General features: G+C 34.6%; 1 protein-coding gene across 7 annotated transcripts in view; it reads right to left on the bottom strand.

Moving 5' to 3' along the window:
* Positions 1-26,904, bottom strand: part of LOC131040764 (uncharacterized) — a 34,199-nt gene that overhangs the window by 6,139 nt on the left and 1,156 nt on the right. For 4 of the 7 annotated variants that reach the window (XM_057973718.2, XM_057973721.2, XM_057973720.2 and 1 more), the window contains exons 2-19: positions 22,849-22,959; positions 22,608-22,688; positions 19,302-19,401; positions 19,106-19,190; positions 18,872-18,921; positions 18,695-18,760; positions 9,593-9,672; positions 6,087-6,146; positions 5,782-5,881; positions 5,594-5,671; positions 5,063-5,130; positions 4,878-4,946; positions 4,674-4,751; positions 4,462-4,557; positions 2,927-2,997; positions 2,736-2,813; positions 2,549-2,642; positions 2,165-2,263 (exon numbers count right to left, since the gene is read on the bottom strand). In XM_057973718.2, the coding sequence (XP_057829701.2) occupies positions 2,165-2,263; positions 2,549-2,642; positions 2,736-2,813; positions 2,927-2,997; positions 4,462-4,557; positions 4,674-4,751; positions 4,878-4,946; positions 5,063-5,130; positions 5,594-5,671; positions 5,782-5,881; positions 6,087-6,146; positions 9,593-9,672; positions 18,695-18,760; positions 18,872-18,921; positions 19,106-19,190; positions 19,302-19,401; positions 22,608-22,688; positions 22,849-22,959 (1,464 nt within the window). The remainder of the gene's footprint in view (positions 1-2,164; positions 2,264-2,548; positions 2,643-2,735; positions 2,814-2,926; positions 2,998-4,461; positions 4,558-4,673; positions 4,752-4,877; positions 4,947-5,062; positions 5,131-5,593; positions 5,672-5,781; positions 5,882-6,086; positions 6,147-9,592; positions 9,673-18,694; positions 18,761-18,871; positions 18,922-19,105; positions 19,191-19,301; positions 19,402-22,607; positions 22,689-22,848; positions 22,960-26,904) is intronic. The other 3 variants (XM_057973723.2, XM_057973724.2, XM_057973725.2) reach the window with 1 other exon arrangement.

Genomic DNA, 26,904 nt, shown 5'->3' with positions numbered 1-26,904 from the left:
AGCACTCACCTTGGGGAAGGTTGGTGATCATTTTTGGTGTTTGAGGGGGTTCATAGAGGCTGCCAATTATTTTCTACAGTCTGAAGCACATTCGAAACAGGGGCGACTTTGTGAAGGGGTCGATTTGGCATCAAAAAGGACTTCTAACAGTGGAGTTTGCTTGCTTCTTCAACTCCAGTATAGGGCATCATCTCTCATCAGGTTCTTATGGATTAGTAATGTACTGATCATATATATAAGTTGTTGATGTAGTGCCATTAATTTGAACATACCATTGAATATAAAACAAGGGTCCAAGCATCTACTTGTTCATTTGTAAGTGACAATCGCATATAATAATGGGGATTGAATTGCAGCTCTCTACATGATCTTATATCTATGTTCTTGTTAGCTGTTTGCATACCAAATGTTTGTAAAAATGTCTTTTGGCTGTAGATGCACATTTCTCCTATAGAAGCTCTATATATGCATTGGAGGGGTTAAATAGAAGTTATTCATGCATTATACTTGAAGCCTAGACATCGCAGGGATCATTTGCAGTCAATTTTGATGCTGTGTAGTCACTAAAACAATATTATATGAGACTAAAACTCAGACGAGCAAACTGAGCATTTGTATGTGAAGTGTTTGACAATATTCCTCGAGTTGGATTCCATCATTTTCACACCTATATTAGCAAGGAATATTACAGGTTAATACTCTTAAAGAAGTCTGAAGTTTTTCATTAGTCATGTGCCAAGTAAAAACTGCATAATATGCAAGTTATACTAGCTGTCCAGACTGCATAACACGCAGGTTATACAGACAGAAAACTAGAACAGCAGGTTATCAGACAATTGTTTGTCAATGTTCCCTACACTTTCAGTCACATAACAGCAGGGGATATTACACCGAAGAGATCATAGTGTCCTCTTGAAGTGGTGTTTGAAGAGATTTTGCAAGATTTTGGAGGCAGGTAAGTCTGGGCCAGCCTTAAACCACACACACTAAGCAACATATCAAGCCTAGAGAATGTTAGTCAACTGTGAGTGTTTAACAATTTTAAGCCTAGAAGTGTATTCTTAATTTGACCACACATCTTAAGCAACATATTAAGCCAAGAAAATGTCGGTCAACTCTGAGTGTTTAATACATTTAAGCCTAGAAGTATAAGCTTAGTGTGGGTGATTTAAGCCGTTCCATAAGACTGCTGTACACATCATTCTGAAAACTAAACAAAAGGCAAACAAAAGGCACCCTGTGGATATGGATTTCCCAAGAAGAGTTCATAAGAAGCAATTTCTTATTCCTATGGCACCATTTCCACAGTGTGGAAACACATTAAAGAGAGCTACAGAAAAATTAGGACAAGGGAAATGGGTGAAGGTTTGTGAGCACCTGGAGAATTTGCTGCTGTTTTCAGGAGGGCATGTCGATGCAGATACCACAATATAATCCTCCCAATGGGAGAAAAGTAATCATCCCTACTCATTAGGGAGGAGAGTAATGATCCCTACAATGGAAACTGTTTGATGGCAAGCATGTGCATGACAATGAAATTCTTGAAGAATTTGTGATGACTTATAAATATTATGAGCAGGAAAATGCATGGAAAACTAGCAACGATCAAGTAATATTATAAGGCTCTGAAGAATAGCATAACACTTAGGATGATGAGCTCATTTAGTGTCATGCGCTATTGACTCTTGGAATTCCAGAGTGCAATCTTGAGGACTATGAGAAGTTTGTGGATCAGCACCCCAAGCTTCTAACCATGGAGAAGCTGGAACAGATTGAGGGACCAAAGGAAGATATGTTACTTTTCATGCATGCTAATAATTGGATGTTCGCTTTATAATCTTCTCTCTCCTCTCTAGGATGCTTGTTTCTGGCTTCTTGTTGTAACAGAAAGGGAGCTGCCCTCATGCTAGCAACTTACAAATCAAAAACAATAATTAACGATTCATTATGAGATTACTATTTTTTTTGAGAGTGAAACCTTTTTTTATACAAATATAAATATCATGTTATCATGTAAAACACCTTTCCTTTCTCAAAATATAAATCCATTTCCTCCCGTAAGGCAAAATAATTTCATATGCCTATGCATGTCACTTTCTAGTTTCTACAAATCTTTATACCAAGCATACTGCAAATGCCAAACAAAGCATCCCCACAGACAAACCTGACTATTAGGCATTGTGTATGGATCCAGAAGCATTCGAATGATTTCAAGAAACTGGCAATGCATATCTTCTCCAAAGTCGGTACACATTCCTTTCACCTACAATACAAAAATATCATAGGAAGTTTCACCCTATTGTAAGAGAAGTACAAAAAAGTTCTCTAAATAGAGTCATAATTTAGTGATGTGTTGAGACAGAATATAATCACTCATACATACACTAAGCTCACCCTATTGTAAGAGAAGTGCAAAAAAGTTCTCTAAATAGAGTCATAATTTAGTGATGTGTTGAGACAGAATATAATTACTCATACATACACTAAGCCCAATTTGCTACACAATGTTGATTAATATAATAAATGCTAGGAAATGCATTCTACATACCAAAAGACCAAGAAGAGCACCGCCTTGCTTTTGTACCAAAAAAGTACGGAGGAGTGAAGGATCTTGGTTCAGAATGACAATTAGAATATCAGTCCTGTAAGTAAAAACAGATAACCATAATGATTATTTTCAATTTAAATGTTTCTCTGAACACAAAACTACATGAACAGGGATGATTAATCCATACCCTGTCAATCGAAGGAGTTTTTCTTCACTTTGAAGAGCACTAGTAATAACTTCAAACAAACCTTCATCAACCAGCTCTCTGCAACCAGAAACAGAAGAGAATAGACTTTGATGTAGCAGAATAAGCATAGATCTTCAGAGGGCACACAAATAGATTAAATGTGTACAACTACAAATAATCATTGCACATACCTAAAAAGACGCATCTGCTGGACAAGCAGGAGACCTTTCGCTAGACTACAAAACTCTTGGAGGAACAAAATCTGCAAAATCAAACAAGTAAATAACAAAGAAATTAATTCAACTAAAATCAAACCCATTATCAGCTTTTTGATGTTCTTAATTTTCTTTCTATGGAGCCAAGTTGCATTTAGGAGCTATATTGAACTTGTGTGGAGTCACGCTTTCATACATTAAATCTTGAGCACAATAATTAAAAAGTCAACACATTCTCACCATGCAAAATGGATCATAAAGATTAGAATAAGATAATGTTCATCTTAATCAAACAATCAGGAAGCCATTTCATTGAAAAATAACTATACAAATCAGTTCAGGAAGATTAAATTGTGTACTTGAACCTTAACTTTCACCTTCAAATGCAGCTAACCTCAAAATTGGATTGAGCTAAAGATAAATAAAATTCTTTTTTTTCAAGAACATAATTGCTTCCAAATGCGTTGAAAATTTGGTTGGATAGAATATTGATACATTTCATATCATTTGGCTAATTTCATCTTATTGTGTGTGTGTGTGGGTGGGTGGGTGGGTGGGAGCGTGTGTGTGTGTGTGGGTGTGTGCATGTGCATGAGTGATACTGATAATTGTCAATAAACAAAACATTTAAAAACTTCATAATTTGCAAAAATGAAAAAGCTCATAAATTCATAATTCAACAATTTAATAATCTCTTCAACAAAAACACCAAAGTCAACATTCAGTTCAACTTCCTTGAACCAGAATGAGTTACAAAGCCACCACTTCCATGGACATATACTGTACAAGCTGCCTAGTCGAAAGTGATCTCTACCAAGTTGTGCAACAATAACCTCTAAGTCAACACACTCAAGAGTTAGATCCCAATTACTAGTGGGGGTCTAGGAATGGAGACCCCGATGGGGTTGAGGGGCATCACCCCTAATGGGCATTTGGGGTCAACAGGGTCAAGACCTTTGAAACCACACAAACCTTCATGATTTATGTCATCTTCACAATTTTATCATTTGTACAAGTGAAATTAAGTACACAGGCACTTTAATTTTACAAAAATGTTTTGAAAAAATAAAATATTTGCCTGTTTTTTTTTGAGGCATGGCTTGTTCCCTCTAAATTCACCTGGGTTCAGCCCGGTTTTGCCCAAGGTGCCTCCCGGGCACCCCAAAAGGGGCCCGGGGCAAACCTAGAGGGGAACCAGTACAAGACCTGAACCTGAACTGAACCCACATAGGTACAGAGGAGTTTTGAGGTAACTGGTACCATAGCCTAGGATAACATCTTTCTGCATTTCATCTTATTCAGCTAGCATTTGGTTGGGATAGAATCTTTATACATTTCATCTTATTTTGCAACATTTCCAAATGATATATACCAAGATAACAGCATAACTTATTATCAAACCCATGCTAGATCAGTGTAATCATTAAAGTACTGATGGAACCACAGATGCTTTGTCCAATTAGCATCCGATTGCAAAAAGTATAATTGAAACCCAAAACCATTCTTCTTACCAGGTTCTTCTTCACAGGATCTGGTGTATCTGGAGACTTCAAGGTTGAAAATAATTCATGAATGAAAGTAACATCATCCTTGAGAGCTGATACCACCTGTAATATGTTAGTAGTAGATGAGTGAGAAATGTTTAATAGAGCTGAAATGCTGCAATTATTGTGTATTATAAACAGTGTGTAAGGTATTCACAAGTACAACATTCTATGCATACCGATACATTATTAGAATGGATAATCCCATTCATTGCTGCAAATGTACCCTCATCCAAAACTCTTGGCAAAATAACATCCTGAATATTGAAAATGCAAACAATAACATATAGAATCATTATATATTTACACCAAATCAATCATTTGATCTCTCAAGTTTAAAAACTGCAATCAAAAATAAGAGTTAGCCAAGAAACAAAAGTCACCTTAATGTAGCCAACTCTATATGCTTGATGTATCTTTGATAACAGTGAAGGGTCTCTGATTGGAACAGCCTATCAAACATGAAAACAGACATGTAGTGTTATCCATCTGAGAAAATGGACATATAGTTCACCTGATAACACTTGTGATCATAATGACCAGAAACAAGTTAGCACATACACATTACCTCTTTGAATACAACTTGTTCTCTTAGAAATGCACGATGCTCCTGACGACAAAGAATCTCGGGATCATCTGCATGATCATCAGCAAAACAATTAATTCTACTGTAAAGAGAAAGCAGTGAAAAAAACCCACCTATCCTTACTTCAATACTACATTATCTCTCCCAATCCATGCAGCTACAAACATCACTACTTAATATGACATTTTAACTCCAATGAACAGTGAATAGAAAGAAGACTACATGCCATCAAAAGTGATAAATGAAGAATAATAATAATAAAACTGAGACTTGCACATGTCAGAAGGCCCATTTGAAACTCAGCCATTTGAACTAAAGGGCAGGGATAAAACATCACTTCATTGCCAGAAAAAGAATACCCTCTTTTCGATGCTACTGCATATTATTTATTACTGATATTTTCTAATTCCAATCTGAAATCAGAATGGTTTTCCATATGTAATATAAAATCACTTTTCAACAAAATTTTACAGGAATCTCTGGCAATAACTGAGGAGAATTTTGTAGACTTACACTCAAGTGCACCTACAATATCCATTATATATTCGTCGCTAAAGATTTTTTCAAATATTTGCGAACTGTTCAACATAACTGCAAAATTACAACCAATGATAATTCTTAGCAAATTCATAACTTATGGAAAGTTAATTGACTTCTTCCAATGATTCTATATCTAAATCCATACAAAGCAATGTACTCACTGATTCCTTTAACAATTTTAAATATCAAATGAAGACCATCTGTATTTTCCAGATCTTCATATATTTTAAATAACTCCAAAAGCTTTGGCAAAAATGCATGCTGCAAAAGAAGAAAATTTGTCACATGTTTCAATATAATAATGAACATTTTCAAAGAACCCATCACGCAAACTTGAAATTGTGACTGATTACATTCCTAAATAATGCTTGCTTACTTTTTGTCAACTGATAATACCCTTCTGGCTATAATCATGTGTGCAAATTTGTTCCTGTGACCATGTAACACAAATAGTAAAGAAACTTACATCTTGGACAATAAGCTCTGAAACCCGAATATGATCCATTATGCATCCTTCTGTCACTGTCTGCATCCAATCATAATGCATTCAGTAACAAATAGTAGAACAATGCTTAGGACTCAAATGTCAAGTAGTATTCACCATCGAATCCAATAATTGATGCAATAAGACATGTCAGACAAAGCCATCCAAATATTCACTGGTAGTATCTATCAACAAATCCTATTATTCAAACCATAAGACTTACACCAAAGCACGCCACCAATTGGCTAACACATGAAATACTGCCTATACATTCCAAGGCACTACAAATTAGCAGCAGCATTTCAACTCATTTACTAATGATGGAATACTTACATTCTAAAATGGTAATTTTGAAAGCATAGATCCTAACATACTGGGTTCACGAATAGAATGTGAATATTCTAGCATATATTCTTGTGCCGTGCTTGCATGCATATATTATTTTATAATTTCAACAAAAATTAATTTAAAAACCTCTGTTCCATGGAGATTTGGAACAAGAGGAGTATGGACTAAATATTGGGAACGGATGGGAAAAGAGCTGGCAGCACAAATATATTATCAATATAGTTATACATACATAAATGCATACATATCCACATAGTTGCACACAAATATACACATACATACATATATATAATTTTTAAAATTTTAAAATTATATGCATACCAAAAAATGACCTTTATATTATTATTTAGACAGGTCTTCCCTGTGATTCCTACACGAAACCCTAGTTATTTCTGAAAAAATCTCCATTTTTAAGAAAATGCAAGATGAAGCTGGGGACTCTGACCCATCTAAATGATGAGGTCCACACAGTTGAAGACAAGAATAACAACATTCTTGAATCTTTCTATTTATTTTCTTCTTTCTTTTGGAAACTCCAAATTATATTTATAAATTTATTATTATATTATTAAATGTAAAGGGAATTCTACGGTGACAATTACAAGTCTAATGAGCAGACAAGGAAATTGAATAGTATTCTTAATGAGGCATGGAGGCTATTAGACACATTCATAAAAAATCATGCATTGCTATCACAATGGAGACAAAGCTGCGGACTATCTCTCAAACCATGCTATTGATAACAATCTAGATCTAGTTATTGCTAATAAATTACTCATAAACTAGAATTATGGGAATGGCTCCAACGCACCTGGGCATAGAATGCATCCCCTCTATACATTTTCTGGCAAAAGGTGCAGATGGGAAGTAAGACCAGAGTTTCATCAAGCTGGATGTGTTGAGGGTGGACTTGCAAACCATGGAAATGAAAATGTAGTAACCAATGAACCATATACAATGTTGTTTTGTCTGTAAAGACACAGAATGGTTTCTCTGTGTCCTGTTCATCCAGGGATGCAAATATTCATGTAATCACCTATTTTGATATATAGCATATATGTAAATTATGGTCCCAAACCTATGGATAAAAGTAAAAATAAGTCCATGGTATATTAGCTATTTAAATCATAAAGTTGTTTTCACCTCCAGAGATTACTTTTGCTTTGCAGCCCATGTTTAAATGATCAGATTCTTCTCAATGATAATTACAATCTGGAAAACAAAGAGGAACATTTCCTCAAAGCTCACAATTTGGAGACATAAGATGGCTTACTCTACATCAAAACGCAGTTCTTTTAGGAAGCAATCATGTTTCTGTTGATGTTGTAGCAGTGTCATAAGCAGAATTGTGACCAAATGGGTGTAGCAGGTTGCACCATAATGAAAAAACATGATTCAAAATAAGCATGCCATGTTTTTCCTTCAGGTTCACTCTGTTTCCTCCAGAAAATATTCATCCCTTTTGCCTAGACATTGTGCCTTTTCCACAGGTGGATCAACCCAAAATCCCAACTGGGCTTGAATCAGGTCTGGATCCAGTCCCATAAAGCCACAAATCAGTAACACAAAAAAATCACTGTTTTAATTGTTTACTTTCACTCCAATCACAGGTAAATATTTCTTCCTCCTTGCAAAGTCAATCATTTGTACTTGTCATCCTGTTGTCTGCTTGTTCAAAGTATTGTTGAAAAGCTTAGACACAATAATAACTATAGTAATTTTTCCAACATTACAAATAACATAAATTACTAGAGAATTAGTGGAACATATTACTGATAAAGTTCAATACACAACATAGATCCATGGAACACTAGTCAAAACCCATCAATATGCCTATTAGGTAAACAACAGTTACCCGCAAAGTATAAGCATTTGTTTCATCTTTTCTACTACTGTTACCCCTCGTGTGGGCTCAGCTAAAGCTTATTCATGGATCTACATATTCCACAGAGAGAAAAATCCTCTGTCTAGCATAATTTTCATTATTACAATTTTAATAGCATCATGTGTTTCCTATGATTCTTCGAGTTTTGAAAACTTGGAATGGACTTAAGGCAAAAATCTATCAAATTTGAAGACATTCATAATCAGCAAATAGATCTAGAACTTGGAAAATCTGAAATAGCAAATAGTGGACTTAACTACAATAACATCATGTTTGGCGTAAGCATATTGTATTACTTTCCAAGTGTGATTTATTATTATACAATGGATCAAGATTTCTTAAACCAATCACAGAGACACTTGTCCAAGCATACGTACAAATTATTTTAACCGAAATTACTTTCAACTTTCATGCCTTTTTCAGGGCTGAAATTTGAAATTCAAATAGCATCAACACTGAAATTTAGGAAATCAAAATTAGAGTCAAGTGGTATAGTAATTTGTTATGTCAGGTTTATGATTGTGACTTATAATGAAATGCCCAGTCTCTCTACAAAAACAAAACAGAAGACATTTCTATAATGTTAAAAAGAGTGCAGATTCACAAAGTTTGCTCTACAGACGCTCATGAGATGTTGTGTGCCTTGGAGAAAATGTGCCATAATTGTGGAGCTCCTTCTATTTCAAACACAGAATGTCGTTCATCAGTATTCAATGGTCCTTTATAGAATTTGAGCAAAGTTGGGGGGGACGGGGGAGAGAGAGAGAGAGAGAGAGATTCTAACTCATCTCCATGACTTGTCGATGAATAAGCAAAGATGGGCTCTTGAGGATAGGAAAAAAATGGCTCTTGAGGATAGGATGAAACGTGTAGTCATTGAACATTTGGTTGTGTAAATTATTCACTTCTTCAGCATAAACAAATCCATTCAAAAATATCTCATCACAAAGTTGTGAAAATGGTTCTACATCCAATTGTTGTGAAAATGGTTCTACATAGCTTTTAGATTCAACAATCCTAATAACAAACTCAATTAAAAACACATTATGATTAAAACAATTGCAATACGACTAAGCTATGGAATTTTCTAACATAAGCCCTTTGAGTAATTAACCTCTGCATTAACTAGAAGTCCACAAAGTTTTAAAATTATTTATTACTGAATATGCCATGCTTAGAATACCATAAAATACTTACCCTAGCATTATTTTAAAAGCACAAAAGACTAAGTGGTTACACCCATGACTTGGGATACCTTAAGAATTAATGGAAGTGTTGATGAGTCCACTTGTGGCAGCTCTCTGAGTTCGCTGATACCTCCATGAAAAGCATCATCTGAAAAATACAATAAAAACATTAAAAAATTGAAATAAACTAAAACTACACAAACAAAATTAATTATTGAGAACATCTAAAACTAATGGACCAATATGAAAAATATGATAATAGAAACAAGTTACCTTTATCTTAACTGACTAATAATGGATCATTCAAACAAATCAAAACATTCTAGCATCTGAAACACTGAGAAATCAACCATACCATAGCATTAATGTTCATCCCACAATATTGATAAGTTGTCCTGATCTCCCCTAAAAAAAAACCCTAGCTTCAATATAATGAAACTATTATTTATCGTACAAAGTAACTAATTATATTGAAAAAGTGTGTTCTGTGACTAGTTAGTTCTTGTAATGTTTAGAACTAACATCTATAATGTGTAATAGAAGCTAATGCAATTTGGAGAAGTCCTTTAGTGTGCTTTCAAGAATTTTATCACAGAGATTAAGGTGCAGCTGACAACTATCTAATTATTAGTATTTGTTGGTGATGGACTACAAGTTGATCATTAAATTGCAACCAAGGAATTAGATATTAAAACCCTAGCCTAAATATTAGATTTTACTTTTTTTCAACCTAACTAAATAGGATACAGATATTTTGACTAGCACAAATATAGCATTTTTGGAAATCATTAGACACAAGATGGTCCAACTTATTAATAACTTTGTATTCTACATTTTATCAGAGTTCCATGGAGTCTCGGGCAGCTTTCGGGGATGGCAATTTCAAGGGCCTATGTTTCAAATGTGGATCAATAGTGAGAAAGCAATAACATATATATAGTGCTTGAAAAATTAGTTACAGAATTGTAAATAACAATTGAAATTTTCAAGTACTGGTAACTAAATAAATTGCATCAAACAAAGAAACTGCAATACCAAACATCTGTATCAAATATATAATATTCAAAATGTAAAAATACAATTGATGAACGGCCTAATACCCTTAATCATCCAAAACTTCTACCCTTAACCAATACCAAACAACCCTATTCATGCAGCACCATCAACTTGTGCTAGCTCCTTTGTCTAATTCCATTAGGCTAATAGATTTTCCTTGTACATAAGCATGTTACAATCAATAAGATGCAAAACACCATGTACAAGTACAGGCATTTCCAACTTCCTTGAGGTACGTTTGTTCCTCGAAATAGAATGGATGAAAGTGAAACCATAGTTCACAAACTCAAACTCGGAAAGTAGGCAAGCCCAAAATTTTCAACTCGCCAAAAACTCATTTTAAACAGTGATTTACCTGCATTGACATTTTTAACCATGTATTTTTGCATCTATAAAAATGCAAGTTAAACTTGTGAAAACTCGCTGAGCAAAAAAAAATGAGTACTCAACAACTTGGAGAATTCTCAGAGTTTGCAAACTATGGATGAAACTATGCGTAAACCAGTTCCTCCCAACACTTAAAAAAATAGAAACCTAGGACAATGAACAAATGGCTAGTGTGGTTGTCAACAGATAAGACCCGAGGCTTATGATGAACATATTTAAAGATTGATCAATGTAAACTTGTCATTCCTCTTGCTCTCACACTTGCAATCTTGCTCTAACTCATAGTTCACTCCACACAATGCAACGAAAACTTGATAGTGATTTTGAATTTTCAATATTAAAAAATAAAACAATAAATAAAGTAATATTAAATTTGAGTATATTAAATAGAGTTTTTTATTAAAAAATTGGTGTAAATACAATAATATTTATAAACTCTTGTTAAAAACTTAAAATGCATATATAAAGTTTTATAGAAGACCAATAAATAAACAAATAAAATATATAAAAAACCCTAAAATCTAGCCTACCTATGGGTCAAGTTATGCACATCTGCAAACAGCTAGTGGGAGCTGCACAGTCAGAGGGACAAAATGTAGCTTAAAGTTGTCGCCCAACAATTGCTAATCAACAAAAAATGACCCATTTTCTTTTTCTTAGAATCGCAGTCAAACTATGGATGAAAATTAAAAAGTTCGCTAAAACTTCAGACTCGCAGTCTTTTCAACTGTAAGTGTAGACTGACATTGATAAGCATTTTTTCCTTCCAAACGTATCAGAACCTTTAAAAATGCAATTCGGAAATATTTTCAATTTGCATGAATTTATTGAGAAATTTTTACAACTTTTACATTAAAATAAACGTTTGCTGAATTTCAAATTTCATGGCCGAAATTCACTGAACCCTGTCACTTAGTGTATAGGGGCTGAGTGGGGTCAATAGAACTTACAGAGTTAAGGCTAGTAGCCCACTTTTCCGAAAAAAATCTTTCCCCATATTTTTAGTTGTTCCCACTATTCTAAAACATTCAAGAGGCATAAGTGAGTCCCCAATTTGGAAATCTCTCAACGATGTCTCCTCTCTACTGGTCGCATGTCCCACATATCTTCAAATTTCAAGTACATCCCAATCTCCAAGTATGGTAGTCTTATTTTTCGTAGAGAGGGGAGGAGAGGCTTGTACCTATGTAACATTCGTATATCTGCAAAAACCTTGCATATCCAAATAAAGCCCAAGTATTTCTAAGATTCAACCCTACACAGGGGTAATAACAGACTTGAACGTATCCAAATCCCAAACTACTGCAATACAAATCCTAGATCCATCCATACTAGAAATGTACAATACAAGTAACGCACACATATGGTTGCGGATAATCTAAATTTCAGAGATGGATAGTTTGACGATGTATGAAGCAACCATATTTAAAATGGAATATTGTCACCTGGGAAATGGTGCTCTTATCGAGTCAGACTAGATGATTTAAGAATATCAAACTTTCTTGAGTGAAATAACCCTATGAACTATACGCTCTGATTTTCAACTAACAGTGACCGTTACATAGGATCATTCCATGAGGAATGAATAGTTCTGAGAAAATTAATCAAGAGCAATCCAAGGGAGTAAAGGAATTTTGGACAGGTAAACAAGAAGCTGTGGTACCTATAATAAAATAGGCAAAGAAATTCAATAAAAAATTCTCATTGAGTCTCCCTAAAGTTTAAATAGAATTTTTTCCCATCAAGACTTCACGACTGAAAAGACTCTGCTATAATGCCCTCATATTAGATGCTCAACCTAGAGCTACTTTTCATGATATAGATTTTTTACTATTGAGACTTCACAACTGAAATGATTATTAATAAAATTGCCTCAAATTAGATGCTCAGTCTATAGTTACTTTTTATAATATTTTTCTGAGAGCAAAACTTTTAATTCTCTCCAGAATTACTTTAGGAGACATTGTTACAAGTGCGGTTGCCATTGCACCACAAGATCTACCTGTTAATGCCCAATACAACCAGTAGACTTATAGAATCCACAAGAGGCGGTTAAGCCATGTCACAAACCCGAGCGCTGTGTTGCACAGCACAAGGAGACCAAGGGCGCACACCTTGCAACAATCACCCCAGCGCAAGCGAAGGGTTCGAACCTGTGACCAAGCTCTAATACCACTTGTTACAAGCACGGTTGTCATTGCACCAAAAGATCGACATGTTAATGCCTGATACAACCACTAGACTTGTAGAATCCACAGGAGACAGTTAAGCCATGTCACAAACCGAACGATGCGCAGCACAAGGAGACCAAGGGCGCACACCTTGCAACAGACATAAGTCAAGCACCTACATTAGGGTACCAGGCAGATGTGTCACCCACCCCCTGGACACATCTCTGATACTTGGATGCATTTCTCATACCTGAGCCATTAATGGAAACATCTCCAATCACAGAAGACAACTTGCTACACCTTTAGGCACCCCCATTTTTTAAAACCCTTTATTTTTGCATTTCTTCTAAGTACTTTAGGATGCCTCCCCTCTCTATTTTATCAAGAGCATGTCATGACTTCTCCATATCTTCAGTGCAATTTTCTAGTTGTTTACTTTTCTAATATTACAAACTTAAATATTATATACTGTGCTTTAAATGTGCATTCCCATGTATGTTTTGGCATAGGATTAACTTTATTTATTATACATCAAATTTAAACATAATAAATTATGCTTAAATTTGCTTTCAAATGTATTCTACAGGATGGTGTATATCTGCTCCGATATTTATGTAATTCATCTGCACCTTACACATTTGGAAAACTAAGCAAGGCCTTGTTTTGTGTCCCTCTCCATGTATACCATGCACTGCATAACTTTAGTGTTTGTTTTGTTTTTAACATTTATGTAACGAATCTGCACCTTACACATTTGGAGAATTAAGCAAGGCCTTGTTTTGTGTCCCCCTCCATGTATACCATGCACTGTATAACTTTAGTATTTGTTTTGTTTTTTTAAATATATATTTTTTCAGCTTCATTATATTTTAATTGTAAAATGTTAGGTTCAATTAAATAAATCAGTTATTATTTTAAGCTTTTTATTATTTTTTTCCTCTTGTTGGAAGTGAACTATTGAAAAGCTCATTATTAGGGGACATTACACACTTCCTCACACATATATATAATTGAAATATAAAATTAACAAATAATGAGCTTTTCAATAGTTGTCACTTCAACAAGAGGAAAAAAATAATAAAAAGCTTAAAATAATAACTGATTTATTGAATTGAACCTAACATTTTACAATTAAAATATAATGAAGCTGAAAAAATAAAAAAAAATTAAAAAAAAACAAATACTAAAGTTATACAGTGCATGGTATACATGGAGGGGGGACAAAACAAGGCCTTGCTTAATTCTCCAAATGTGTAAGGTGCAGATTCGTTACATATATATATATATATTTCAATTATATATATGTGTGAGGAAGTGTGTAATGTCCCCTTCCTAACCAATTGACAGAGTGAACCATTAGCCTAGTCAATTAATTTCCCACAGGCTAATGCATAAGCGAATAAGGAACTCAGGAGGTGTCTACCTAGCTTGGGCATAATTTTATATTATAATGGGGTCCACAACTTTATAATTAAACAATGTAAGGTCTTCAGTGAAAAATTAAATATATTTCTCTTATGTTATTTAATTATTATAAAGCATTTTTATTGAGGGTCCCACCCTTAAAAGGTGCGACTCCTAGGGAGTCATAATGGAACTCAATAAATTAATAATTAAAAGGGAGATATACAAGGGTTTTAAAAGCTAATTGAATAAATTAATAAATAAAAGGGAGATATAAGGGTTTTAAAAGCTAGTTGTAAGGGGCATCAAATATTAATAAAAAAATATAAGAATTTTGCTTCCAAAAGTTGTGCGGGAATTAGGGCAAACGTGAGGCCTATTTGAGGTCGATAAAAGATTAGAATCTTTCATTCAGGTTATTATCTTTTGGGGAGCTTTGGCTGCAGCTTCTTCTAGAGGCAATCTTCTGGTTAATAAGGACGAAACCCCTCATTGATGACAACTTCTACACTGTTGAAAGATACAGTATAGGAGATCTGTGACATATATCCTACAGACAGTAAGTTTTGGAGGCTGATTACACATGTTTTAGAAGGGTTTTAATAGACCAAATTGAGCGGATAGTGTTGCTGACAACCTTCAATCAAATCACAGCAGTAGTTTCCAGCCAGCCACTCATTCTAGGCATGTTTGAATTGGATTTGTGGGGGTTATTTATGAAATGGGTAGCTGTCACATTATTGAAATATACAGTATTTTGGTCAGCATTTAGATCTGGGATTTTAAGCTTCAAAAAATGCATGTCATTGGTGTATTTTAAATATTCATTATTTGCTGTTATTTATTATTGTACTCAGCTGAATCATCAAGAAAACAAAAAAAAAACTAAAAAACACAAATGCTTCTGCAACTTCTGTCTAGTCTGAAAGACCACACTAGAAAAAAAATAATATAGTATTTTTAATTTAAAAAAGAACAGAGACAGCTCATTACAGAGTGCATACACAAGCACACACACATATGTGCATACATGCAAGTGCGAGCACACAAGTGCACGCGCACATATGTGCATGCACGTAAGTGCGCATGCACATACGTGCATACACGCAAGTGCATGCACACACACACACACACACACACTTGTTGCCATCTCATATTTTCCCAGTCTCCTGACAGATGAAGCTTACATCTACATCCAATTGATTTCAATTACATGAAATTGATTAATTATTCATATTTTGTGTCATGATTGTTTTCTCGGTAACCCATTTTGCTCTTATCAATCCTCGTCATGTGCAATTGCCATCCAATCTTAAACACAGGAATACAGATGAAAAATACTCATGCATGGATATGGAGATAGAATTAAGAAAGAATTAAACCATTCCATCAAAACACAGATTTCATTATTATTTAAAACAATCAAGAGTTGACAATGTTGTATTGTGCCAATATAGTTTCTCAAAACAAATATTTTGATTAGTTCCAGCATTCATTTTTTTCTATTCATTGTGAATTTCTTCAATACAGGAAAATAACCTTATCCACAGAGATCACTTAATTTGATTCAGATATAACAGATTGAAATCTGAGATCAGTGATACATTATTTTTCCATGAATCTAGTTGTTCCTGTCATTCAATAAAACCTCAACTGCATCTCTCCAAAACAGGGTTGCTAGCTCAAGGGGAAAATAATTGACTGTCGAGAACCTAAAATTATTAAGTTCTGGCTAACTTCAAACCTGGCTTAGTAGTTAGTTCTATTAACAGAATTATTAAAAAGGGCTGAAAGAAGATATTATGATCTGATTTTGAAAGTTACCCTATATATAGGGTAAAATTGATGACAAATGTTTGGAAGCAGCTACATTATGCATGAAATATACAAATTCATTTATAAGCAAGCACTGCGTATGAAGTGAATTATAAACAATATTTTTCTACAATCTAACACAATTGAACCACCAAATAATGCGCTCGCTACCACCATAACTGGTAATAATCCAAGTCAACTGAAAAAGCAACCACAAATGAACAGAAACCACAAATGAACTGAAATATCAGAAAGCTAGAATAATAGAGAGAAGCAAACAACATCAAGGGACAGGGAAAATATTATAAAGTTATTAAAGTTCCCAGTGTTTATGCATCTGAATATGGAATACAACTTGAGTACATTCTTTTAAAAATTAATATTCATATATATGATTAAACATCATCCTGCTACATAGTCTAATTGGTGACCAGGAATGCAGTTAATGCATGCATCAGCACTCCTTTTACAATGATAGATATGAGTTCAGCATTCAAAGCACACTGATCAAAGCAACATTCTCCAATAATTGTTATATGATCATAAATCTATTTTCAGCAGATTCCACATATATGTTTCCAGTGGTGCCACACAATTTGACAAGATCATACATGTCACTATATGGATCATACATAAAAGCCTTAAATCTAAAAAACAGCCTTAGAGAAACTAAAGAATGTTGACTTTGGGATCTCACACTTAAATCCTAAGGCTATTAGTAAATGCTGAACTGTGAATGCTTATTCCATTGTCATTTGGTCCAATAAAGATTGGTGAACCTGCACATACTGAGAAAATCTCTCCTATCGCTAAAAATTTCCTGTGTATATTACATACACATAATGAAAGACAGAAAAAAAGTGTTTTAAGTACACACAAAGATGCAAAATACATCCAACATACACAAGACAAACATTCCACCAGAGGGCATCCCATATTCTGAAAACAGGTAACATTCAATTAAAAAATCAAGAATACCAAAAGTCAAAGACCAATTGGTTTTGTTTGGATATCATTTGCAAACCAATTCACTGTATGGAGAAGCTTTACCTTCAGCAAACTGTTGGCAAATGTCCTGTAAAAGCAAAACCTCCTTTAAATATGCTTGTGTTGCTAACTGGAGACAATGTTTCATAAAACATCTCTATTTTCATTTTGTAAATCATCAAGCACAAACAGTAATCATAGACCATAAAATAAACGCACACAAGTTTATGAACCAATAAAACTATAGCTATGAAATTTTCAATAAAGGTTGGGGACGGCCATGTATATCGAGAGATAGAAAAATTAATTGTATTGTTATCTAACAATCATCATCATGAGAGAAAAAATTATTTAAAAATTAAAACCAGAATCACCTGGAGATGACAAAGAAACTAGGAGGATAAGGATAAATTTATTAATGTCCAACAAGTGACCACAAACGGGTCAATGGGACTGAAGAGTACAAACAAGAGGGCAGCACCCAGCAGGGACACCAAACGGTGACCAAAGAAAAGCACAAACAGCAACTAAGGCAACAACTACAAACAAGGAGGGGGGAGGGAAATCCCATTATTTTTAATAACATGGCATGGGAGACCTTGGAGATTACTATATTTTCAATCCATTAATTGATAAAACTTCAAATTTCAATGCATGTAGACTTATTAAGCCCTATTATTGTTTTGTTTCATATTCTTACCTCTTTGGAAAATAAATAAGAATATTTTCTACCATAAAAAAAAATATTAGCTTTTATAAAAGAAATAGAAAATTAGAAGTTTATTAATTTATTTGTTTAGTACTTTTAACTTGTATCAATCACAAATCATCAATTTAAGAAAACAAATGTGATTTATGTGATATATCTGAGAAACCTCTCTTGGAAGTTTCTTCATTTTGAAGGAAACTTAATATGGATTAGGGTACAAGTCTCCCACTAACTGTGAATGATAAACACTTGATTATTATTAACAATCGGTAAAATGGTCTTACCTAACATGAAGTCAGTCAAGATCCAATAAGATTAACCATATTACATTGCAAATATACGAACAAATTCCTCAGCTTAACTAAAACACTGCAAGAGCTCATCTTGTAAACTAGTTGCAATTATAAAATAGAAGAAAAACACATACATTCCAAATAATGGTATTTGTATAAGTTTAATATGTTAATTGCAATAAATAAACTGATAATTGCAGAATACAAATTCCAGATTTCACTGCTGGCACCTCTACAAGACCAATTCATAGTCATTAAACTTGTGAGTTTATTTGGCAATACCAAGTATGATCTCTGTTCAACAGATAACTAAGCTACAGTAAAATAAAAATGAAAAAATAACATTACCATTTCCTTGAGAATTACCAGCATGGTCCACTTCATCATTTGGTGGGCGTGGTCCAATTTCTGTACCTAATAAACATATTATCATGAACAATTATTAACAACCTTGTTTCTATTTAGCATTGCATGGCTAGCAAGAAGTAACACTAACCAACTATCAGGCTAAAACAGCATGCCTACCTCCAACATTGGGAAACTGAATTGATCTCTGGACACTGCAGATTTGCTCCCTGCAAGACCAACACAATAAATTTCAAGCAATGTCACTCATCCAATATGCAATACTGAGATTTAGAATAACATCTAGAAAACACTCTACTAAACGTGTAACTTTAATCTTAAACAGAAAAAAAAAAGGTAACACAAAATTTGGGGAACAACTCTAAAACAAAAAAATTTAACATGTCTACATACCATACAAAGGAGCAACCCATTGACTCTTGAAAACTAAGAGCCAACTCCGTAGCAATTTCAGGGTCTCGCCAGGCAATTATTGTATCTAAAATGAATATATTAGAATTTACAGCTTTTTAAACTCCAACTTAACTCTCAAATAATTTTAAAATCAACAATGAAAACCAAAAGGATGGTTAATGCAAACACAAACTACCTTCATTTCTTTTATAGACATCATTTGCACAGATACGATGAACAAGCAAAGTTTCGTTATCTTCTTCATCAATTACTACCAGACCAACTGCCTCTGGTTGCTGCAAGTCATCAAAAGCAAAGAAACCATGTGATGTGTAACAAAGAAAGATAAATTATTTCTCAAATCAATGCAAGATTGATTTGACACCAAAACCCCTACATGAATGTGCATGACACACAAATGCCCACACACACACAGACATTTGTACCTATTTCAGATATATTATCAATTATTTTATTTGAATTTAAAGAATACAGAATACATTTTTTTATGGCTATAAATGCATAATTTGAAGCACATTGAGATCTAGTGTGTTAACATTTATCACAGAACAACCATGACAACAGTATTATAATAAATTTAAAGATGAAGCATAAAACAAAAGCATTTGAATATATGTTTTTTAAATATTAGACAAACATTGACTCTACAAAGAGTATAACTAGATAGGTTAGTATTTCTACTAATCTGAATTTGATTTGGCCCTTCCTTGGAAATATCAATTTAGAAGTAGATGAATTAGAAGGAAAACAACAAATTAACATGATTCCATCCTGAGTTGCCGAAATAGGTACAGGTAGGAGAACCAGGTACGCTGGTACAGGCAATATTTCTTGCCCTTGGGTGCAGTATGTTTGGATAAATATATATAAAGATATAAATATATATATATAGACCAAAGTTCCCAGACTCGGACTCGGCTTGGACTCGGCAACGACTCCGCAAAATAAGAAAACCCTTGAAATTTAGAGATTTTTAACAATTTAAAACTTATTTCATACACCCATTATTGAATTAAGCTTAAAGACACTATAAAATCATCAAATAGAAGCTAATTTGATCACATACATAAACATACATCCATCACATGCGTAGAAATGTAAATTGTAGCTGAAGGAATTAGAAAACATAGATATATAGAGTTATAAATGTTGTCCAATGTATATAAAATCCATGACTTCAAATGTTCCCAAACATATATGTAACTGTAAAGTGTAAACAAAAACAAGTCTATGGCTCAAGCTCTGGCTCAGCCTCGTCTATCTGCCTCCTAGAAAGGTGTCTAAGGTAGGTCCTGGATGACTGAGTAGCCATAGTCTCTGCCTGCGATGTGCCAGTCTGAGTAGCCATAGGTGCTGTAACTGATCGTGCTCTGTCCTCCTCCTCTGCCATAGCCTCAGCCTCTTTGTCTGCCTGGTCAACCCACTCAAGGTCCTCATCAGTGAAGACTGGATCAGTGGACTCAGTGAGCCAATCGGACTCAGGGTCAACTTCCTCTAGAGTGATCGGAGAGGAGCCAGCGTCCAAAATCTGTCTGTTCCTGAGACGGAGGTTGTAATGAACAAAGACTAGATCATTCAACCTCTCCACAGACAATCTATTTCGCCTCTTCGAGTGGATGTGCTCGAACATGCTCCAGTTGCACTCACATCCAGAAGCGCTGCATGGCTGGCTCAATATGCGGATGGCAAAAAAAATCATTAAAAAATGTTATGTTGTTTTTGGTTTTTGGACTGCACTTTTTTAAGTGACGCCAACCGGGTCACGACCCTCGGACTCGGCGAATCAGGCGAGTCACACCCCCTGACCTGTCCGAGCCCGGGTCAGGGTCACCACGACCCAGCAGGGGTCACCCGGCCCACTGACTCGCATTACTCGCCACGAGTCACGGAACTCTAATATAGACACACACACACAAAATATATTATATATATATATATATATATATATATATATATATATTTAAAGAAATATACAGAATTGTAAAAGTAAATACATTTGATAGTATGATATATATATATATATATATATATATATTTAAAGAAATATACAGAATTGTAAAAGTAAATACATTTGATAGTATGATATATATATATATATATATATATATATATATATATATATTTAAAGAAATATACAGAATTGTAAAAGTAAATACATTTGATAGTATGATACTTCATCATTTGATCAATGCCAAATGCCAAAATGGTAGTGATAAAGATAAATATTAAATGCCAACTGAGAGTTAAATATTTAATATTTATCTTTATCAATTGGCTATTAATAGTGATAATTTCAGTTGTAAAAGTTCTTCATTCTGGTCTCCAGTCAGTCCTAGACACTCTCATTGTAATAAGATATCTTTTATGACAAGAGATCCCACTAATTAGTGGGAGTTTGGGAGTAGATACCCCAATGGGTTTAAGGAGCAGCAGCAATAAGCTGCACAAAGTGTTGAATGTGAGAAAAACCCAGCTATACAGGGGGTGCGGAGAAGTGGAGGTTCAGGGGCAATGCCCCTGTAAAAAAATATTGAGAAAATGAGAAAAGAGAGAGTGAAGTGAGCAATATGATCTTTGCATTGGACAAAATGATGCTATTACAGGCATTTTAGGGTTTTCGGATGCAAAAAAAAGTCAAAAAAATGTCTTGTTTTGTTACTTTTTAAAACTCAGTGCCTTTAGGTACACCTGGGTACATAACCTGGGCCTACCCAAACACCCGAATACGTACCTTCATACCCAGGCATAACATCAAGTGAACCCATAGCTAGATGTACCAGTACGGGGGTGGGAGGACTTAAGGGCATACCCAGTAACTTAGATTCCATCCCTTTCATATGCAGCCACGGCAATAAAACTTGAAATAATGATTCAAAATAGGATGTAGACATGGAAGCCCCAAGCTCAAGTAAGGACAAAAGGTTGTGGACCCTAAAAAAGGAAAAAGGAATCAAAATTCGAGAGACGACTGTGAAGCAGCACTTAGAGGGAGTAGAACCATAACAGAGATGTGAAAACACATTTTAAACAAGCTCTCAAAATAACGAAAAAAGGATAGAACAGCGATATATTTTGCAAAGGACCTTAATAAATTTTGATTAAAAAAAACAACAACTTTCATAATTTTTTATATAGTGTCTAGACTTTTCTCTCATCAAGTTACTTCCAGCATTCTCCTCAAGGAAGCATGCCTCCCAAATGCAAGAATTTTGAATTAGTAAACACATGGCTCATGCTTGTGGCACTTAATAAAGATTTCCTAGAATCCTATGCTTCCTCCATTGAGCATACATATAGTTGTTTGTAGTTGTGGCATTTACATGAAGTCAATTAATGTCAACTACATTTTTTATTGCCAAACATCAGCTTGTTTTTCATTTACTGTTTCACATGGTTAGCACTTGTGTAAGATTTTTATGCCACCAAAAAGTTTAAAAAAAAACAAGCTTTATTTGAAGAACCTCTACAGTAGAAGACCTACCTCCAGGTATTCAACACTCACGTGACCAGTGCCTCTGTCATCCCACTTTCCATCATCAGAGAGGCGGTAAACCTTAACCCGCTGTGGATTGGAAAACAAAATCATAATTTAACACAATGTTAGATGGAAACAAATGCATTAGATTACTACAACAAATATAAAGAATGCTGTTTAGCGTATTAAAATCTTTAAAATCAATTTACTATAGCGTTAATAAAACACCAAACTCTTTATCACTCACAAGAAGCAAAGTTTGAACAGAATATAAACAAAAGTCTGGTAGAAATCCCTGCATCTTCAAGATTGCAACATCACTAAATTCATATTTGCAGCAAACATAACAACACAATCCCTGCATCTTCAAGATTGCAACATCACTAAATTGACATTTGCAGCAATCATAACAACACAATATCCTCTAGGAGTTTTATAATATTAAGACAGACATAGAAAGCACTGGTAGACTTGCTTTTAAAAGAAAAATATAAACAAAATAGAACAGCACTAGAAGAACCAACACAAAATTTGTTAAATTGTGAGCAAACTCAAAAATATTAAAAAAGAATTTATACTTGAGCTATCAAAAACGATCGTTAAAGGATAGGGAAAACATAAACCCATTAGATGGTATGATTTTTCCACAGTCCATGAATTATTGTACAAGCTTTTGGGAGAAAACTGTGTATATTTTGATTATCAAAAGATACACAGTTTTCTCTCAAAAGCTTGTACAATAAAACCACTATTCCAAAAAAAAGGAGTAGAACCTCTTACTTACACAGATTAACCAAAGAATATTTAGTTTCCATTCACTTCACTAAAAAACACGAGTCCAAGTTAAATAATTGGTATAAAAAACACGAGTCCAAGTTAAATAATTGGTATCTTGCTTGGGAAAGCACGATGTGTCAACTCAGAAGCAATCTAGATTAAATTCAGATGACTAGCCAAATGAAATTCATTTAAAAAAAGAATTATGTCAGATACTATCCAATAGCAATTAAAGCTGCTTGGTATGGTGACTGCTGACACTGCCTAAACCCTACTACAACTGTCTACAACTGTGCACAGCCCTCATGTCATTCTACTTGTACATCTTTTTCTTCCTACTAAAGTGCTGTTGAAAGGTTGCATCTCTAAGCAGCCCTTCGTTCTGTCACCTTCTGCTCAGTTTCCTCCTCTGTGGCATGCACCCATTCCTGCCATATCTCAGACTACAGCTGTGGTGGAAGGTTAGGGTAGCACTCAGGCCCTTCTCCATCTGCTTGTAGCCCACCTTTTCTCAATCAGGTTTCCAAGAACATCACTGCCCATGATCACCCTGCTTTTTCTCAGCCTAGGGTTCCAAATTTGAACCCTAAACTTGATATCTACTTTGCTTAAGTTGAATTTGGATGTTACGGAAGAATCAGAGTATTATTTGCATTTCAGTATCATCTGTCAATTTCACAACTTCCGACCAAGCTTTGCTGATCTTCACATCTGCATTTCTAAGCCCTGGAAGCCTTCTCAATTCTCAGATTTAGTCATTTATGATTTATTCCTTAGCACAGGGATTTTCCATTGTCACTTCTGGAGAGGGGTCTAGGGGCTTGAGGTAAGGATCCTCTCTACCTGCGACTTTAGTATCCAGATTCAATCCTCCTTCTGAAACCTTCATAGTGATCCTGGTTTGAGTGAGACTGCTAAATCTCCCCCTGTTTGTTGGCTATTGTAAATTCCTTGGAGAAGAATAATTCTATCTCTCAAAATACTTTATCACACTCTAATCCCTCATTTGATCAGCTGCACATTGAGATGGACTTCACAAGGGGTTTGCTGGAGGAAATTTAGCTCAAGATCGGGGATCATGTTTTGAATGAACAGTTGGATTATGGACAGATTCCATTTAGGTGAAGCTCCTGCTTCTTACATGGTCCTCTGGTGGGTGATCATTCAAGTAAAAGAAACAGGCCCTCCAGGATGCTTCTTTGTGGGTAAATGCTTGCCCTCAACATCAGCAGGTTCTGTTCGATTATCCTTCCCCTGTTTCATCCTGTCAGATTTCCACCTTCAAGGACATAGTAATTGGTGGGAAGAATACTTATGCAATTAGATCTTCTCTTTCACCAGGGGTTCCAGCTGGGCAGGCTTCTCCTCTAGTGTTTCATTTACCTTCAAGATTTTGTCATGGATCCCAAAGGTTTTGGATCCATTGAATGCTATTACAAGCTCGGTTCCCTTAGGAGGGTGCTCTCCTTCCTCTTTTTCAGCCCTTGTCCCTTCAGATACAAAGGTACTTCAGGAATCTGTCCCTTTTTCTGTTTCCTCAGTTGTGAGCTGTTTACATCAATAATCTACAGTCTACATATGAAATCTTCTTCTAAGAAATATGCTCTCAGACAAATGATTTTCGCTTCTCACCAGAAAAGGGGATTGGCTTCTAATTTTGAATGGTGATGTGCCATTTAGCATGCTTTTCCCACGTCCTTATTGGTCGTATGCAGCTATGCCTTGTTTTAGCTCATTTTAGTTTGGTTCTTATTTTACAACTGAAGTGGATGTTTTCTTAGTCCGTTCAGACTGCTGGTTTATAACCTTACTGTTTTGTTCTGATTGCCATTTACAGTTGTAACCTGTTTTTTATTTTACCATTACACTGGTGAGGGCCCCAATAGAATCCTGATTAAATGGAAGGTGCTTGAGCTACAGCTAGTTGTAATTGGTTTTTGAACTGATTACGACGTCTGTTTAGATGAAACATCTCGATGTTTTATATAACATTGCAGATCAAAAAACCTCGAGTACCTCGAGTATTACAGGCATTGGTTATTTTTAAACTCCTCTTGAGCATTGATGAGAGTGATTAAACATACAGATATATGATATATCAAATAAACCAATAAAGCTAATGCATAGTTACAAAGAACATGTGTGCCACAACATAAAGAGCTTATGCATATCACATCGATATTGCAAAATTCAATATCGATGAGATATGCATAAATAACAAGAAATTGAATTTGTTATCCACTCAAGGGAAAAAGCACTATCTAATTTAATACAATAAAATACAAAACAAAATAACACTTAATTTAATATTAATTCCTAAAAGAAATTACACTGAACCAATAAAGCACATGCAATTAATTCAAGATGTGAAAAGTACTAAGTATGGCTTTCAGGTTGAAAAAGTCATGGTAAATTAACAAAAAATAGCAGAACACTACATATCTTCTCAAGACCAAACACAACTTAACCATAGGTGTACTTATTTTACATTAAAAAGAACCGAACAGAAGACATTAAAGGTATGAAGCTCCTGATTCCTTATGTTAGAGGAAAAAACGGACAATAACAGAAACATGCCACTAGCACTCAATAACTCGACAAAAAATGCACAGCATAATCTAAAAACATAAGAAATTGGTACTGCGAAGTATGCCAGGCCTTGGAAGCAAAACACGGGTGAGTCAACCAGACTTTCAGAAAGGCAAATTTACATTGTAAAGTTACCATGCAGAGGTCTTTGGCAAGAAAAATAACTAATCCGTGGTATAAGAAACCACTATGAAGTGCAAGACGGCATTCAACAATTCAGTGTCACAGAAACCTAAATAAACACTTTAAGCAGCTAGAAAGCATGAGAGATTTACTCGGGACCCAGGGTGAATTCCAATGGCAACTTACTTTGGGTAAATACGCAAAGCAAAATGCTAGGATTAAAATTTTAGGTTTCTGCAGTTCCTTTCAAATCATTTATGGGAGTAAATTGAGTACACAAACACAGTAACCATGGACCTTATTCAAGAAAAATGATATGCAAAAAAATCCTACAGAACTTCTTCCATAAATACAATCATCAAATGAATAAATGTTTATTGTAATTAGGAAAAATAATCAACAGAAACTCTAAAACGATGGTTATTCATTGGGCACAAAAGGCATAAGCAAAGTGAAAGAGAGAAACAACCACTCAAGCACATGCTTAAAAAAAATTAAAATAAACCAAAACTAAGCTGTGTAGAAATGATAGGCAAATGCATAAAAATGATAAATTGTCACTGTTGTGTTCACTCATAATGAAGCAAAATTAAAAAATATCAAAACAATGAAAAATCCACAAGGTTGACAAAAAACTAAAAAATGAACAAAATTCGAACTGATTCAGAGAAAAAAGTTCAGGGTCTAGGCCGCCTATGTATGCCTTACTGCCCAGAGGTTCCTTCTACCGTCATTTACTTATGTAAACCTAAAATAAATAAAAGGTCCAGAGTGCATTTCTGAAAGCCCAAAATAGCATATGTTCAAATTTGCG

This window comes from Cryptomeria japonica, chromosome 4, assembly GCF_030272615.1.
Source record: "Cryptomeria japonica chromosome 4, Sugi_1.0, whole genome shotgun sequence".
NCBI classification, from domain to species: domain Eukaryota; kingdom Viridiplantae; phylum Streptophyta; class Pinopsida; order Cupressales; family Cupressaceae; genus Cryptomeria; species Cryptomeria japonica.
This window is presented reverse-complemented; position numbering and strand designations above follow the sequence as displayed.